The 18091-nt window shown below is 51.6% G+C and overlaps 1 protein-coding gene across 2 annotated transcripts in view; it reads right to left on the reverse strand.

Moving 5' to 3' along the window:
* LOC134983048 (glucose-6-phosphate exchanger SLC37A1-like) overlaps nucleotides 1-18091 on the reverse strand; it is a 164080-nt gene that overhangs the window by 74775 nt on the left and 71214 nt on the right. For both annotated transcript variants that reach the window (XM_063948746.1, XM_063948747.1), the window contains exons 10-11: nucleotides 15877-15954; nucleotides 820-954 (exon numbers count right to left, since the gene is read on the reverse strand). In XM_063948746.1, the coding sequence (XP_063804816.1) occupies nucleotides 820-954; nucleotides 15877-15954 (213 nt within the window). The remainder of the gene's footprint in view (nucleotides 1-819; nucleotides 955-15876; nucleotides 15955-18091) is intronic.

The raw sequence follows: 18091 nt of genomic DNA on the forward strand, positions 1-18091 counted from the left end.
AGGGGGAATAGAATAGCGTGGCGAGCCTGCGATGGGGAATAGAATAGTGTGGTGAGCCTGTGAGGGGGAATAGAATAGCGTGGTGAGCGCAGAGAGGGGGAATAGAATAGCGTGGCGAGCCTGAGAGGGGGAATAGAATAGCGTGGTGAGCGCAGAGAGGGGGAATAGAATAGCGTGGCGAGCCTGCGATGGGGAATAGAATAGTGTGGTGAGCCTGTGAGGGGGAATAGAATAGCGTGGTGAGCGCAGAGAGGGGGAATAGAATAGCGTGGCGAGCCTGAGAGGGGGAATAGAATAGCGTGGTGAGCGCAGAGAGGGGGAATAGAATAGCGTGGCGAGCCTGCGAGGGGGAATAGAATAGCGTAATAAGCGCAGTGAGGGGAAAGGAATAGCGTGGCGAGCGCAGTGAGGGGGAATAGAATAGCGAGGTGAGCCTGCGAGGGGGAATAGAATAGCGTGGCGAGCCTGAGAGGGGGAATAGAATAGCGTGGCGAGTACAGTGGAGGGGAATAGAATAGCGTGGCAAGCCTGTGAGGGGACATGCGGCGCTCAATGTCGGGAATTCATACTGATCCCGACATATGTAATACAGACAACACAGGTTTCACTCTATCAACGGTTTAAATCCAATTGATCACATCAGGAGAGAGTTTTGCCTCTTCGTGGATTATTTCCACAAGTTTAGGACTTTTTATTGCTGAACCTCTAGTCTGTGGAGACCCCATCTGCCCGGTATGGAAGAACACTTAGATGGAATGGCGTTGGGTAGTTTTAGGTCATCGATTTGTTATCGCTTCCTCTTATCTCCTCTTATCTCACCGGTATTTGCAGAGCCCCAAAAAAGCTGATGGCAGACGTTCCACTCCTTCCATTACTGGGGTCCTTCTGTAGGATGACAATGTGGTGTGTGGGGTACACTGGACTGGGCCCCAGCATATTCTGTACCTCCCAGCTCTGACAGAAAGGAAAAAGGGAATTAATAGAAAATGTACTTTATATACAGCAGGTAACAAGGAAACTATTTACCAACCCAAAGAGTATAAAGCCATTATAGCATCTGTCATACCATAGAGTAACAACCCCTATACTCCAACTCCCGTCATACTTTCTTACCATAGAGCACAGGTTCTCAAACTCGGTCCTCAGGACCCCACACAGTGCATGTTTTGCAGGTCTCCTCACAGAATCACAAGTGAAATAATTAGCTCCACCTGTGGACCTTTTAAAATGTGTCAGTGAGTAATTAATACACCTGTGCACCTGCTGGGTTACCTGCAAAACATGCACTGTGTGGGGTCCTGAGGACCGAGTTTGAGAACCACTGCCATAGAGTAACAACCCCTATACTCCAACTCCCGTCATACCATAGAGTAACAACCCCTATACTCCAACTCCCGTCATGCGGTCATACCATAGAGTAACAACCCCTATACTCCAACTCCTGTCATGCGGTTATACCATAGAGTAACAACCTCTATACTCCAACTCCCATCATACCATAGAGTAACAACCCCTATACTCCAACTCCCGTCATACTGTCATACCATAGAGTAACACCCCTTATACTCCAACTCCCATCATACCATCTGTCATACCATAGAGCAGTGATTTTCAACCTTTTTTTTTACTCGTGGCACATCGAACAATACACACACATTGGCCCTCATAGTAAAAAAAAAAAAAAATCCACACAAACATACATTGGCCTACACAGAAAAAACAATCACATTGCTCCCCACATAAATCATGTTGCTCCCTACATAAATCCTATTGCTCCCCACATGAATTATTCACATTGTTCCCCCCATACATCCATAAATTCTTATTCTCCCCACATAAATCCTATTGAAATCCTACTGTTCCCCACAGGAGAAATAAAATAACAAATATTATTATCAGCTGTCCTCCTCCCTGTCCCTCAGTGACGGGGGCTGTTCATAGTGGAGTTCTGTGAATACTGAGCAGCGGGCGATCGGGCAGGTGTGGATGTGGGTTGGCAAGGAAAGCTGTGGATGCAGGTGGGAACTGGAAGATGTGTATTCAGGCAAGTGGACTGGCTGGGTGGTGAGACGCGGCGGCCGTGACCTATGATATCACACCACTTTCAAGGCATAGGTCACAGCCGGAGCAAGACTGATCCTCTAAGAAGAGCATGGGCCAACAGTTCACTCTGAAGGTGCAGGAAGCTGCTCTGGCTCTGCGGCACACCTTGTAACTGGTCGCGGCACACTGGTTGAAAAAGCCTGCCATAGAGTAACAACCGCTATACTCCAACTCCTGTCATACTGTCGTACCATAGAGTAACAACCCCTATACTCCAACTCCTGTCATACTGTCGTACCATAGAGTAACAACCCCTTATACTCCAACTCCTGTCATACTGTCGTACCATAGAGTAACAACCCCTATACTCCAACTCCTGTCATACTGTCATACCATAGAGTAACAACCCCTTATACTCCAACTCCCATCATACCATCTGTCATACCATAGAGTAACAACCCCTATACTCCAACTCCTGTCATACTGTCATGCCATAGAGTAACAACCCCTTATACTCCAACTCCCATCATACCATCTGTCATACCATAGAGTAACAACCCCTATACTCCAACTCCTGTCATACTGTCGTACCATAGAGTAACAACCCCTTATACTCCAACTCCCATCATACCATCTGTCATACCATAGAGTAACAACCCCTATACTCCAACTCCTGTCATACTGTCGTACCATAGAGTAACAACCCCTTATACTCCAACTCCCATCATACCATCTGTCATACCATAGAGTAACAACCCCTATACTCCAACTCCTGTCATACTGTCGTACCATAGAGTAACAACCCCTTATACTCCAACTCCCATCATACCATCTGTCATACCATAGAGTAAAAACCCCTATACTCCAACTCCCGTCATACTGTCGTACCATAGAGTAACATCCCTTTTACGCCAGCTCCCATCATACCATAGAGTAATAACCTCTATACTCCAACTCCCGTCATACTGTCGTACCATAGAGTAACAACCCCTATACGCTAACTCTCATCATACCATAGAGTAACAACCCCCATACGCCAGCTCCCATAATACCGTCATACCACAGAGTAACAACCCCTATACTCCAACTTTCATCATACTGTCATACCATAGAGGAACAACCGCTATACTCCAACTCCCGTCATACTGTCATACCATAGAGTAACAACCCCTATACGCCAGCTCCCATCATACTGTCATACCATAGAGTAACAACCCCTTATACTCCAACTCCCGTCATACTGTCATACCATAGAGTAACAACCGCTATACTCCAACTCCCGTCATACTGTCATACCATAGAGTAACAACCCCTATACGCCAGCTCCCATCATACTGTCATACCATAGAGTAACAACCCCTTATACTCCAACTCCCATCATACCATCTGTCATACCATAGAGTAACAACCCCTATACTCCAACTCCCGTCATACTGTCACACCATAGAGTAACAACCGCTATACTCCAACTCCCGTCATACTGTCATACCATAGAGTAACAACCCCTATACGCCAGCTCCCGTCATACCATAGAGTAACAACCCCTATACTCCAACTCCCGTCATACTGTCATACCAGAGTAACAAACCCTATATGCCAGCTCCCATCATACTGTCATACCATAGAGTAACAACCCCTATACGCCAGCTCCCATCATACTGTCATACCATAGAGTAACAACCTCTATATACACGAACACCCATCATACTGTCATACCATAGAGTAACAACCCCTTATACTCCAACTCCCATCATACCATCTGTCATACCATAGAGTAACAACCCCTATACTCCAACTCCCGTCATACTGTCGTACCATAGAGTAACAACCCCTATACGCTAACTCTCATCATACTGTCATACCATAGAGTAACAACCCCCATACGCCAGCTCCCATAATACCGTCATAACACAGAGTAACAACCCCTATACTCCAACTTTCATCATACTGTCATACCATAGAGGAACAACCGCTATACTCCAACTCCCGTCATACTGTCATACCATAGAGCAGGCTTTCCCAACCACGGTCCTCAAGGCACACCAACAGTGCAGGTTTTAGTGATATCCAGGCTGCAGCACAGATGGTTCAATCAAAATAACTGAGCTACTAATTAAGTCACCTGTGCTGAAGCCTGGATATCACTAAAACATGCACTGTTGGTGTGCCTTGAGGACCGTGGTTGGGAAAGCCTGCCATAGAGTAACAACCCCTATACGCCAGCTCCCATCATACTGTCATACCATAGAGTAACAACCCCTTATACTCCAACTCCCGTCATACCATAGAGTAACAACCCCTATACGCCAACTCCCATCATACTGTCATACCATAGAGTAACAACCCCTTATACTCCAACTCCCATCATACCATCTGTCATACCATAGAGTAACAACCTCTATACTCCAACTCCCGTCATACTGTCACACCATAGAGTAACAACCGCTATACTCCAACTCCCGTCATACTGTCGTACCATAGAGTAACAACCCCTATATGCCAGCTCCCATCATACCATAGAGTAATAACATCTATACTCCAACTCCCGTCATACTGTCGTACCATAGAGTAACAACCCCTATACGCCAGCTCCCATCATACTGTCATACCATAGAGTAACAACCTCTATACTCCAACTCCCGTCATATTGTCGTACCATAGAGTAACAACCCCTATACGCCAGCTCCCATCATACCATAGAGTAATAACCTCTATACTCCAACTCCCGTCATACTGTCGTACCATAGAGTAAGAACCCCTATACGCCAGCTCCCATCATACTCTCATACCATAGAGTAACAAGCCCTATACGCCAGCTCCCATCATACTGTCATACCAGAGTAACAACCTCTATATACACGAACACCCATCATACTGTCATACCATAGAGTAACAACCCCTTATACTCCAACTCCCATCATACCATCTGTCATACCATAGAGTAACAACCCCTATACTCCAACTCCCGTCATACTGTCGTACCATAGAGTAACAACCCCTATACGCCAGCTCCCATCATACCATAGAGTAATAACATCTATACTCCAACTCCTGTCATACTGTCGTACCATAGAGTAACAAACCCTATACGCTAACTCCCATCATATTGTCATACCATAGAGTAACAACCCCCATACGCCAGCTCCCATCATACTGTCATACCACAGAGTAACAACCCTTATACTCCAACTCCCATCATACTGTCATACCATAGAGGAACAACCGCTATACTCCAACTCCCGTCATACTGTCATACCATAGAGTAACAACCCCTATACGCCAGCTCCCATCATACTGTCATACTATAGAGTAACAACCCCTATACTCCAACTCCCGTCATACTGTCATACCAGAGTAACAACCCCTATACGCCAGCTCCCATCATACTGTCATACCATAGAGTAACAACCTCTATATACACGAACACCCATCATACTGTCATACCATAGAGTAACAAACCCTTATACTCCAACTCCCATCATACCATCTGTCATACCATAGAGTAACAACCCCTATACTCCAACTCCCGTCATACTGTCGTACCATAGAGTAACAACCCCTATACGCCAGCTCCCATCATACCATAGAGTAATAACATCTATACTCCAACTCCCGTCATACTGTCGTACCATAGAGTAACAACCCCTATACGCCAGCTCCCATCATACCATAGAGTAACAACCTCTATACTCCAACTCCCGTCATATTGTCGTACCATAGAGTAACAACCCCTATACGCCAGCTCCCATCATACCATAGAGTAATAACCTCTATACTCCAACTCCCGTCATACTGTCATACCATAGAGTAAGAACCCCTATACGCCAGCTCCCATCATACTCTCATACCATAGAGTAACAAGCCCTATACGCCAGCTCCCATCATACTGTCATACCAGAGTAACAACCTCTATATACACGAACACCCATCATACTGTCATACCATAGAGTAACAACCCCTTATACTCCAACTCCCATCATACCATCTGTCATACCATAGAGTAACAACCCCTATACTCCAACTCCCGTCATACTGTCATACCATAGAGTAACAACCCCTATACGCCAGCTCCCATCATACTGTCATACCATAGAGTAACAACCCCTATACTCCAACTCCCGTCATACTGTCATACCAGAGTAACAACCCCTATACGCCAACTCCCATCATACTGTCATACCATAGAGTAACAAACCCTTATACTCCAACTCCCGTCATACTGTCATACCAGAGTAACAACCCCTATACTCCAACTCCCGTCATACTGTCATACCAGAGTAACAACCCCTATACGCCAACTCCCATCATACTGTCATACCATAGAGTAACAACCCCTTATACTCCAACTCCCATCATACCATCTGTCATACCATAGAGTAACAACCCCTATACTCCAACTCCCGTCATACTGTCACACCACCGCAGCATCAGCTCAGCATACGGGCAGCGGTTGGACGTCAACTTCTCCCCCTCTCACCACTCACGGACAGCACAAGTCCAGAGAGTATCAGAGAAGTATTACAGATTGCCGGATTCCCATAGCGGCTTCGAGTTAATCAGCCGCACACCTGTCTCTCCCCACACACTGCAGCGGGCGGTGCACGCCCAGGGGAAGAATTAGACAACTGCGGGATTCTGAAGTGTATGGACAGACTCTCCGTTCCACTGCATATTGGGCAATTTGCATCGACCTGAGGACGCTCGGGTCTTCTAGCCCAACTGGAGAGGTAATTCAACAAATATTTCCAATTAATTGGTTTCTGGAACATTGAGACATTGTATCATACATCTTAATATTCACAAGACGCAAATTTATTGTCTTCAACAAATGCACTCTCTTTCAGTAATTGTGCTCTACCTGACTGGTGGTTTATAACAGTCTTGGCTACAGTGTTACAACAGCTGATACACTGAGACTGCCGACAACTGATCAGTGTGTATCACTTTCTTAATTGTTTGTTGTAGCAGCACAAGCAATTTATATGAGCACTTTATTGTATATGTGGCAAATGTGTGAGAATAGGGATTATTAACTGAGATTTTTATATATATTCTGTGCATAATAAAATGGTTTTGTACATATAAATTTATTCATTTAATTTAAGAATAAATATTTAATTTTTATTACCCCTTGGTTGTGATGAATTTAGATTTTTACAGTGTTGAAATGAAATGAGCGCCTCTATTTTTTCCTTTCTGTTCTATTAATTGAGAGTAACACATAACTCCCTATAGAGGCGAACGTATACATTTTTTGCACTGTAAAATTTGAGAATTAAGATATTAGTCTGGAATAATATATAAGTGATTGACACAGGCGCAGCAAATTTTTTTTTTTTTTTCTCCATTCATAGAGTAACAACCCCTATACTCCAACTCCCGTCATACTGTCATACCAGAGTAACAACCCCTATACGCCAACTCCCATCATACTGTCATACCATAGAGTAACAACCCCTTATACTCCAACTCCCATCATACCATCGAGTAACAACCTCTATACTTCAACTCCCGTCATACTGTCGTACCATAGAGTAAGAACCCCTATACGCCAGCTCCCATCATACTCTCATACCATAGAGTAACAAGCCCTATACGCCAGCTCCCATCATACTGTCATACCAGAGTAACAACCTCTATATACACGAACACCCATCATACTGTCATACCATAGAGTAACAACCCCTTATACTCCAACTCCCATCATACCATCTGTCATACCATAGAGTAACAACCCCTATACTCCAACTCCCGTCATACTGTCGTACCATAGAGTAACAACCCCTATACGCCAGCTCCCATCATACCATAGAGTAATAACATCTATACTCCAACTCCCGTCATACTGTCGTACCATAGAGTAACAAACCCTATACGCTAACTCCCATCATACTGTCATACCATAGAGTAACAACCCCCATACGCCAGCTCCCATCATACTGTCATACCACAGAGTAACAACCCCTATACTCCAACTCCCATCATACTGTCATACCATAGAGGAACAACCGCTATACTCCAACTCCCGTCATACTGTCATACCAGAGTAACAACCCCTATACGCCAACTCCCATCATACTGTCATACCACAGAGTAACAACCCCTATACTCCAACTCCCGTCATACTGTCATACCAGAGTAACAACCCCTATACGCCAACTCCCATCATACTGTCATACCATAGAGTAACAACCCCTTATACTCCAACTCCCATCATACCATCGAGTAACAACCTCTATACTTCAACTCCCGTCATACTGTCGTGCCATAAAGTAACAACCGCTATACTCCAACTCCCATCATACTGTCATGCCATATAGAGTAACAACCCCTATACGCCAGCTCCCATCATACTCTCATACCATAGAGTAACAACCCCAATACGCCAGCTCCCATCATACCATAGAGTAACAACCTCTATACTCCAACTCCCGTCATATTGTCGTACCATAGAGTAACAACCCCTATACGCCAGCTCCCATCATACCATAGAGTAATAACCTCTATACTCCAACTCCCGTCATACTGTCGTACCATAGAGTAAGAACCCCTATACGCCAGCTCCCATCATACTCTCATACCATAGAGTAACAAGCCCTATATGCCAGCTCCCATCATACTGTCATACCGTAGAGTAACAACCCCTTATACTCCAACTCCCATCATACCAACTGTCATACCATAGAGTAACAACCGCTATACTCCAACTCCCGTCATACTGTCGTACCATAGAGTAACAACCCCTATACGCCAACTCCCGTCATACTGTCATACCAGAGTAACAACCCCTATACGCCAACTCCCATCATTCTGTCATACCATAGAGTAACAACCCCTTATACTCCAACTCCCATCATACCATCGAGTAACAACCTCTATACTTCAACTCCCGTCATACTGTCGTGCCATAAAGTAACAACCGCTATACTCCAACTCCCATCATACTGTCATGCCATATAGAGTAACAACCCCTATACGCCAGCTCCCATCATACTCTCATACCATAGAGTAACAACCCCAATACGCCAGCTCCCATCATACCATAGAGTAACAACCTCTATACTCCAACTCCCGTCATATTGTCGTACCATAGAGTAACAACCCCTATACGCCAGCTCCCATCATACCATAGAGTAATAACCTCTATACTCCAACTCCCGTCATACTGTCGTACCATAGAGTAAGAACCCCTATACGCCAGCTCCCATCATACTCTCATACCATAGAGTAACAAGCCCTATATGCCAGCTCCCATCATACTGTCATACCGTAGAGTAACAACCCCTTATACTCCAACTCCCATCATACCAACTGTCATACCATAGAGTAACAACCGCTATACTCCAACTCCCGTCATACTGTCGTACCATAGAGTAACAACCCCTATACGCCAACTCCCATCATACTGTCATACCATAGAGTAACAAACCCTATATGCCAGCTCCCATCATACTGTCATACCATAGAGTAACAACCCCTATACTCCAGCTCCCATCTTACTGTCATACCATAGAGTAACAACCCCTTATACTCCAACTCCCATCATACCATCTGTCATACCATAGAGTAACAACCCCTATACTCCAACTCCCATCATACTGTCATACCATATAGAGTAACAACCCCTATACGCCAGCTCCCATCATACCATAGAGTAACAACCTCTATACTCCAACTCCCGTCATACTGTCATACCATAGAGTAACAACCCCTATACGCCAGCTCCCATCATACTCTCATACCATAGAGTAACAAACCCTATATGCCAGCTCCCATCATACTGTCATACCATAGAGTAAGAAGACACCTCCTGCTGCATTTGAGATGTAATTACATGGAATGGCACAGCCACTTACTCTCTCATGCCCCCTGCCTGGTCTCTCATTCCCTTCCTATCAGAGACGAGAGCAGGGCTGCCGGGCTGAGAACAGACTTCATGGTTCACAAATGCCGAGGGTTGGAATCCCGACCACTGTCCAGAATCCCCGCTTGGGTGGTGGTCCATGACATGTGTGTGACACAGTTTCCTGGCTGTACCACGTTATACATCTAACACAACTGATCCAATAAAATTATACTGGAATGGCCACAACGTCGCCTCAAACCATAAACTATGACGGAAGCGCTATGATGCAATACTTCCAGCAACCCGCGTAGGACAAGGCTAGATAATCCTGTACATTATCAGGGGCAGACGACGCTCACCGACATCTAGCACAGGGGTAGACGACGCACACCGACATCTAGCACAGGGGTAGACGACGCACACCGACAACTAGCACAGGGGCAGACGACGCACACCGACAACTAGCACAGGGGCAGACGACGCACACCGACAACTAGCACAGGGGCAGACGACGCACACCGACAACTAGCACAGGGGCAGACGACGCACACCGACAACTAGCACAGGGGTAGACGACGCACACCGACATCTAGCACAGGTGTAGACGACGCACACCGACAACTAGCACAGGGGCAGACGACGCACACCGACAACTAGCACAGGAGCAGACGACGCTCACCGACAACTAGCACAGGTGTAGACGACGCACACCGACAACTAGCACAGGGGTAGACGACGCACACCGACATCTAGCACAGGGGTAGACGACGCACACCGATAACGAGCACAGGGGTAGACGACGCACACAGACAACTAGCACAGGGGCAGACGACGCACACCGACATCTAGCACAGGGGTAGACGACGCACACCGACAACTAGCACAGGGGTAGACGACGCACACCGACAACTAGCACAGGGGTAGACGACGCACACCGACATCTAGCACAAGGGTAGACGACGCACACCGACATCTAGCACAAGGGTAGACGACGCACACCGACAACTAGCACAGGGGTAGACGACGCACACCGACATCTAGCACAAGGGTAGACGACGCACACCGACATCTAGCACAAGGGTAGACGACGCACACCGACATCTAGCACAAGGGTAGACGACGCACACCGACAACTAGCACAGGGGTAGACGACGCACACCGACAACTAGCACAGGGGCAGACGACGCACACCGATACACTGACCACTAGCACAGGGGTAGACGACGTTTGCCGGCAACGAACACAGGGGCAGACGACGCACACCGACAACTAGCACAGGGGTAGACGACGCACACCGACAACTAGCACAGGGGTAGATGACGCACACCGACAACTAGCACAGGGGTAGACGCCGCACACCGACATCTAGCACAGGGGTAGACGACGCACACCGACATCTAGCACAGGGGTAGACGACGCACACCGACAACTAGCACAGGGGTAGATGACGCACACCGACAACTAGCACAGGGGTAGACGCCGCACACCGACATCTAGCACAGGGGTAGACGACGCACACCGACAACTAGCACAGGGGCAGACGACGCACACCGACACACCGACAACTAGTACAGGGATAGATGACGCTCGCCGACACACCGACAACTAGCACAGGGGTAGACGCCGCACACCGACATCTAGCACAGGGGTAGACGACGCACACCGACATCTAGCACAGGGGTAGACGACGCACACCGACAACTAGCACAGGGGTAGATGACGCACACCGACAACTAGCACAGGGGTAGACGACGCACACCGACAACTAGCACAGGGGTAGACGCCGCACACCGATAACTAGCACAGAGGTAGACGACGCACACCGACAACTAGCACAGGGGTAGACGACGCACACCGACATCTAGCACAGGGGTAGACGCCGCACACCGACAACTAGCACAGGGGTAGACGACGCACACCGACATCTAGCACAGGGGTAGACGACGCACACCGACAACTAGCACAGGGGTAGACGCCGCACACCGACAACTAGCACTGGGGCAGACGACGCACACCGACAACTAGCACAGGGGTAGACAACGCACACCGATAACTAGCACAGAGGTAGACGACGCACACCGACAACTAGCACTGGGGCAGATGACGCACACCGACAACTAGCACAGGAGCAGACGACGCACACCGACAACTAGCACAGGGGTAGACGACGCACACCGACAACTAGCACTGGGGCAGACGACGCACACAGACATCTAGCACAGGAGCAGACGACGCACACCGACAACTAGCACAGGGGTAGACAACGCACACCGATAACTAGCACAGGGGTAGACGACGCACACCGATAACTAGCACAGGGGTAGACGACGCACACCGACAACTAGCACAGGAGCAGACGACGCACACCGACAACTAGCACAGGGGTAGACAACGCACACCGATAACTAGCACAGGGGTAGACGACGCACACCGACAACTAGCACTGGGGCAGACGACGCACACCGACAACTAGCACAGGAGCAGACGACGCACACCGACAACTAGCACAGGGGTAGACGACGCACACCGACAACTAGCACAGGAGCAGACGACGCACACCGACAACTAGCACTGGGGCAGATGACGCACACCGACAACTAGCACAGGGGTAGACGACGCACACCGACAACTAGCACAGGGGTAGACGACGCACACCGACATCTAGCACAGGGGTAGACGACGCACACCGACATCTAGCACAGGGGTAGACGACGCACACCGACATCTAGCACAGGGGTAGACGACGCACACCGACAACTAGCACAGGGGCAGACGACGCACACCGATATCTAGCACAGGGGTAGACGACGCACACCGACAACTAGCACAGGGGTAGACGACGCACACCGACAACTAGCACAGGAGTAGACGACGCACACCGACAACTAGCACTGGGGCAGACGACGCACACCGACACACTGACCACTAGCACAGGGGTAGACGACGCACACCGACACACTGACCACTAGCACAGGGGTAGACGACGCTCGCTGACCACTAGCACAGGGGTAGACGATGCTCGCCGGCAACGAACACAGGGGCAGACGACGCACACCGACATCTAGCACAGGGGTAGACGACGCACACCGACACACTGACCACTAGCACAGGGGTAGACGACGCACACCGACACACTGACCACTAGCACAGGGGTAGACGACGCTCGCTGACCACTAGCACAGGGGTAGACGATGCTCGCCGGCAACGAACACAGGGGCAGACGACGCACACAGACAACTAGCACAGGGGTAGACGACGCACACAGACAACTAGCACAGGGGTAGACGCCGCACACTGACATCTAGCACAGGGGTAGACGACGCACACCGACAACTAGCACAGGGGCAGATGACGCACACCGACAACTAGCACAGGGGTAGACGACGCACACCGACAACTAGCACAGGGGTAGACGACGCACACCGACATCTAGCACAGGGGTAGACGACGCACACCGATAACTAGCACAGGGTTAGACGACGCACACCGACAACTAGCACAGGGGTAGACGACGCACACCGACATCTAGCACAGGGGTAGACGACGCACACCGACAACTAGCACAGGGGTAGACGACGCACACCGACAACTAGCACAGGGGTAGACGACGCACACCGACATCTAGCACAGGGGTAGACGACGCACACCGACAACTAGCACAGGAGTAGACGACGCACACCGACAACTAGCACTGGGGCAGACGACGCACACCGACACACTGACCACTAGCACAGGGGTAGACGACGCACACCGACACACTGACCACTAGCACAGGGGTAGACGACGCTCGCTGACCACTAGCACAGGGGTAGACGATGCTCGCCGGCAACGAACACAGGGGCAGACGACGCACACCGACATCTAGCACAGGGGTAGACGACGCACACCGACAACTAGCACAGGGTTAGACGACGCACACCGACAACTAGCACAGGGGTAGACGACGCACACCGACATCTAGCACAGGGGTAGACGACGCACACAGACATCTAGCACAGGGGTAGACGACGCACACCGACATCTAGCACAGGTGTAGACGACGCACACCGACAACTAGCACAGGGGCAGACGACGCACACCGACAACTAGCACAGGAGCAGACGACGCTCACCGACAACTAGCACAGGAGCAGACGACGCTCACCGACAACTAGCACAGGTGTAGACGACGCACACCGACAATAAGCACAGGGGTAGACGACGCACACCGACAACTAGCACAGGGGTAGACGACGCACACCGACAACTAGCACAGGGGTAGACGACGCACACCGACAACTAGCACAGGGGTAGACGACGCACACCGACAACTAGCACAGGGGTAGACGACGCACACCGACATCTAGCACAGGTGTAGACGACGCACACCGACAACTAGCACAGGGGCAGACGACGCACACCGACAACTAGCACAGGAGCAGACGACGCTCACCGACAACTAGCATAGGGGTAGACGACGCACACCGACATCTAGCACAGGGGTAGACGACGCACACCGATAACTAGCACAGGGGTAGACGACGCACACCGACAACTAGCACTGGGGCAGACGACGCACACCGACACACCGACAACTAGCACTGGGTCAGACGACGCACACCGACACACTGACCACTAGCACAGGGGCAGACGACGCACACCGACACACTGACCACTAGCACAGGGGTAGACGACGCTCGCCGGCAACGAACACAGGGGCAGACGACGCACACCGACATCTAGCACAGGGGTAGACGACGCACACCGACATCTAGCACAGGGGTAGACGACGCACACCGACATCTAGCACAGGGGTAGACGACGCACACCGACAACTAGCACAGGGGTAGACGACGCACACCGACAACTAGCACAGGGGCAGACGACACACACCGACAACTAGCACAGGGGCAGACGACGCACACCGACAACTAGCACAGGGGCAGACGACACACACCGACATCTAGCACAGGGGTAGACGACGCACACCGACAACTAGCACAGGGGTAGACGACGCACACCGACAACTAGCACAGGGGCAGACGACACACACCGACAACTAGCACAGGGGCAGACGACGCACACCGACATCTAGCACAGGGGCAGACGACACACACCGACATCTAGCACAGGGGTAGACGACGCACACCGATAACTAGCACAGGGGTAGACGACGCACACCGACATCTAGCACAGGGGTAGACGACGCACACCGACAACTAGCACAGGGGTAGACGACGCATACCAACATCTAGCACAGGGGTAGACGACGCACACCGACAAATAGCACAGGGGCAGACGACGCATACCAACATCTAGCACAGGGGTAGACGACGCACACCGACAACGAACACAGGGGTAGACAACGCACACCGACATCTAGCACAAGGGTAGACGACGCACACCGACATCTAGCACAAGGGTAGACGACGCACACCGACATCTAGCACAAGGGTAGACGACGCACACCGACAACTAGCACAGGGGTAGACGACGCACACCGACATCTAGCACAGGGGTAGACGACGCACACCGACATCTAGCACAGGGGTAGACGACGCACACCGACATCTAGCACAAGGGTAGACGACGCACACCGACATCTAGCACAGGGGTAGACGACGCACACCGACATCTAGCACAGGTGTAGACGACGCACACCGACAACTAGCACAGGGGTAGACGACGCACACCGACAACTAGCACTGGGGCAGACGACGCACACCGACACACCGACAAGTAGTACAGGGATAGATGACGCTCGCCGACACACTGACCACTAGCACAGGGGTAGACGACATTCTACTCCATCTTGTACAATTGCAGTAAAAGCCATATATATATTTTGGTATATTCAGTCACAATGCCGACACGGACATAATGCCGATACCACACAGGTAGATAGTTGGCGTATAAGCAATTTCCCATGCACTCCTCATCCCACCATGACCCTAACATCAGACCTGGCTGCGACTTCCAGCACATACCTACACGGCACAGAGCACTTACCTTGTCTGCTGCAGACTCTTCAGCTCTTACTACTTGATTGTGGATCTTGAATCCATTACAGGATGAGGTGGGCGGGGTCTGATCAGGAAAACAAGCGTTACATACAGAAGAGGAAGAGGAGACATTGCTCTGCGGGGAGGACAGGGGAGGGCTGGGTAAGGATGGGGGAGGACAGGGGAGGGCTGGGTAAGGATGGGGGAGGACAGGGGAGGGCTGGGTAGGGATGGGGGAGGACAGGGGAGGGCTGGGTAAGGATGGGGGAGGACAGGGGAGGGCTGGGTAAGGATGGGGGAGGACAGAGGAGGGCTGGGTAAGGATGGGGGAGGACAGGGGAGGGCTGGGTAAGGATGGGGGAGGACAGGGGAGGGCTGGGTAAGGATGGGGGAGGACAGGTGAGGGCTGGGTAAGGATGGGGGAGGACAGGTGAGGGCTGGGTAAGGATGGGGGAGGACAGGTGAGGGCTGGGTAAGGATGGGGGAGGGCTGGGTAAGGACGGGGGAGGGCTGGGTAAGGATGGGGGAGGACAGGGGAGGGCTGGGTAAGGATGGGGGAGGACAGGTGAGGGCTGGGTAAGGATGGGGGAGGACAGGGGAGGGCTGGGTAAGGATGGGGGAGGACAGGGGAGGGCTGGGTAAGGATGGGGGAGGACAGGGGAGGGCTGGGTAAGGATGGGGGAGGACAGGTGAGGGCTGGGTAAGGATGGGGGAGGACAGGTGAGGGCTGGGTAAGGATGGGGGAGGACAGGTGAGGGCTGGGTAAGGATGGGGGAGGACAGGTGAGGGCTGGGTAAGGATGGGGGAGGACAGGTGAGGGCTGGGTAAGGATGGGGGAGGACAGGTGAGGGCTGGGTAAGGATGGGGGAGGGCAGGTGAGGGCTGGGTAAGGATGGGGGAGGACAGGTGAGGGCTGGGTAAGGATGGGGGAGGACAGAGGAGGGCTGGGTAAGGATGGGGGAGGGCTGGGTAAGGATGGGGGAGGACAGGTGAGGGCTGGGTAAGGATGGGGGAGGACAGGTGAGGGCTGGGTAAGGATGGGGGAGGACAGGTGAGGGCTGGGTAAGGATGGGGGAGGACAGGTGAGGGCTGGGTAAGGATGGGGGAGGACAGGTGAGGGCTGGGTAAGGATGGGGGAGAACAGGGGAGGGCTGGGTAAGGATGGGGGAGGACAGGGGAAAGCTGGGTAAGGATGGGGGAGGACAGGTGAGGGCTGGGTAAGGATGGGGGAGGACAGGTGAGGGCTGGGTAAGGATGGGGGAGGACAGGTGAGGGCTGGGTAAGGATGGGGGAGGACAGGTGAGGGCTGGGTAAGGATGGGGGAGGACAGGTGAGGGCTGGGTAAGGATGGGGGAGGACAGGTGAGGGCTGGGTAAGGATGGGGGAGGGCTGGGTAAGGATGGGGGAGGACAGGTGAGGGCTGGGTAAGGATGGGGGAGGACAGGTGAGGGCTGGGTAAGGATGGGGGAGGACAGGTGAGGGCTGGGTAAGGATGGGGGAGGACAGGTGAGGGCTGGGTAAGGATGGGGGAGGACAGGTGAGGGCTGGGTAAGGATGGGGGAGGACAGGTGAGGGCTGGGTAAGGATGGGGAAGGACAGGTGAGGGCTGGGTAAGGATGGGGGAGGACAGAGGAGGGCTGGGTAAGGATGGGGGAGGACAGAGGAGGGCTGGGTAAGGATAGGGGAGGGCAGGTGAGGGCTGGGTAAGGATGGGTGAGGGCTGGGTAAGGATGGGGGAGGACAGGTGAGGGCTGGGTAAGGATGGGGGAGGACAGGTGAGGGCTGGGTAAGGATGGGGGAGGACAGGTGAGGGCTGGGTAAGGATGGAGGAGGACAGGTGAGGGCTGGGTAAGGATGGGGGAGGACAGGTGAGGGCTGGGTAAGGATGGGGGAGGACAGAGGAGGGCTGGGTAAGGATAGGGGAGGGCAGGTGAGGGCTGGGTAAGGATGGGGGAGGACAGGTGAGGGCTGGGTAAGGATGGGGAAGGACAGGTGAGGGCTGGGTAAGGATGGGGGAGGACAGGTGAGGGCTGGGTAAGGATGGGGGAGGACAGGGGAGGGCTGGGTAAGGATGGAGGAGGACAGGTGAGGGCTGGGTAAGGATGGGGGAGGACAGGTGAGGGCTGGGTAAGGATGGGGGAGGACAGAGGAGGGCTGGGTAAGGATAGGGGAGGGCAGGTGAGGGCTGGGTAAGGATAGGGGAGGGCAGGTGAGGGCTGGGT

The sequence above is a fragment of the Pseudophryne corroboree genome, assembly GCF_028390025.1.
Source record: "Pseudophryne corroboree isolate aPseCor3 chromosome 2 unlocalized genomic scaffold, aPseCor3.hap2 SUPER_2_unloc_2, whole genome shotgun sequence".
Classification (NCBI taxonomy): Eukaryota; Metazoa; Chordata; class Amphibia; order Anura; family Myobatrachidae; genus Pseudophryne; species Pseudophryne corroboree.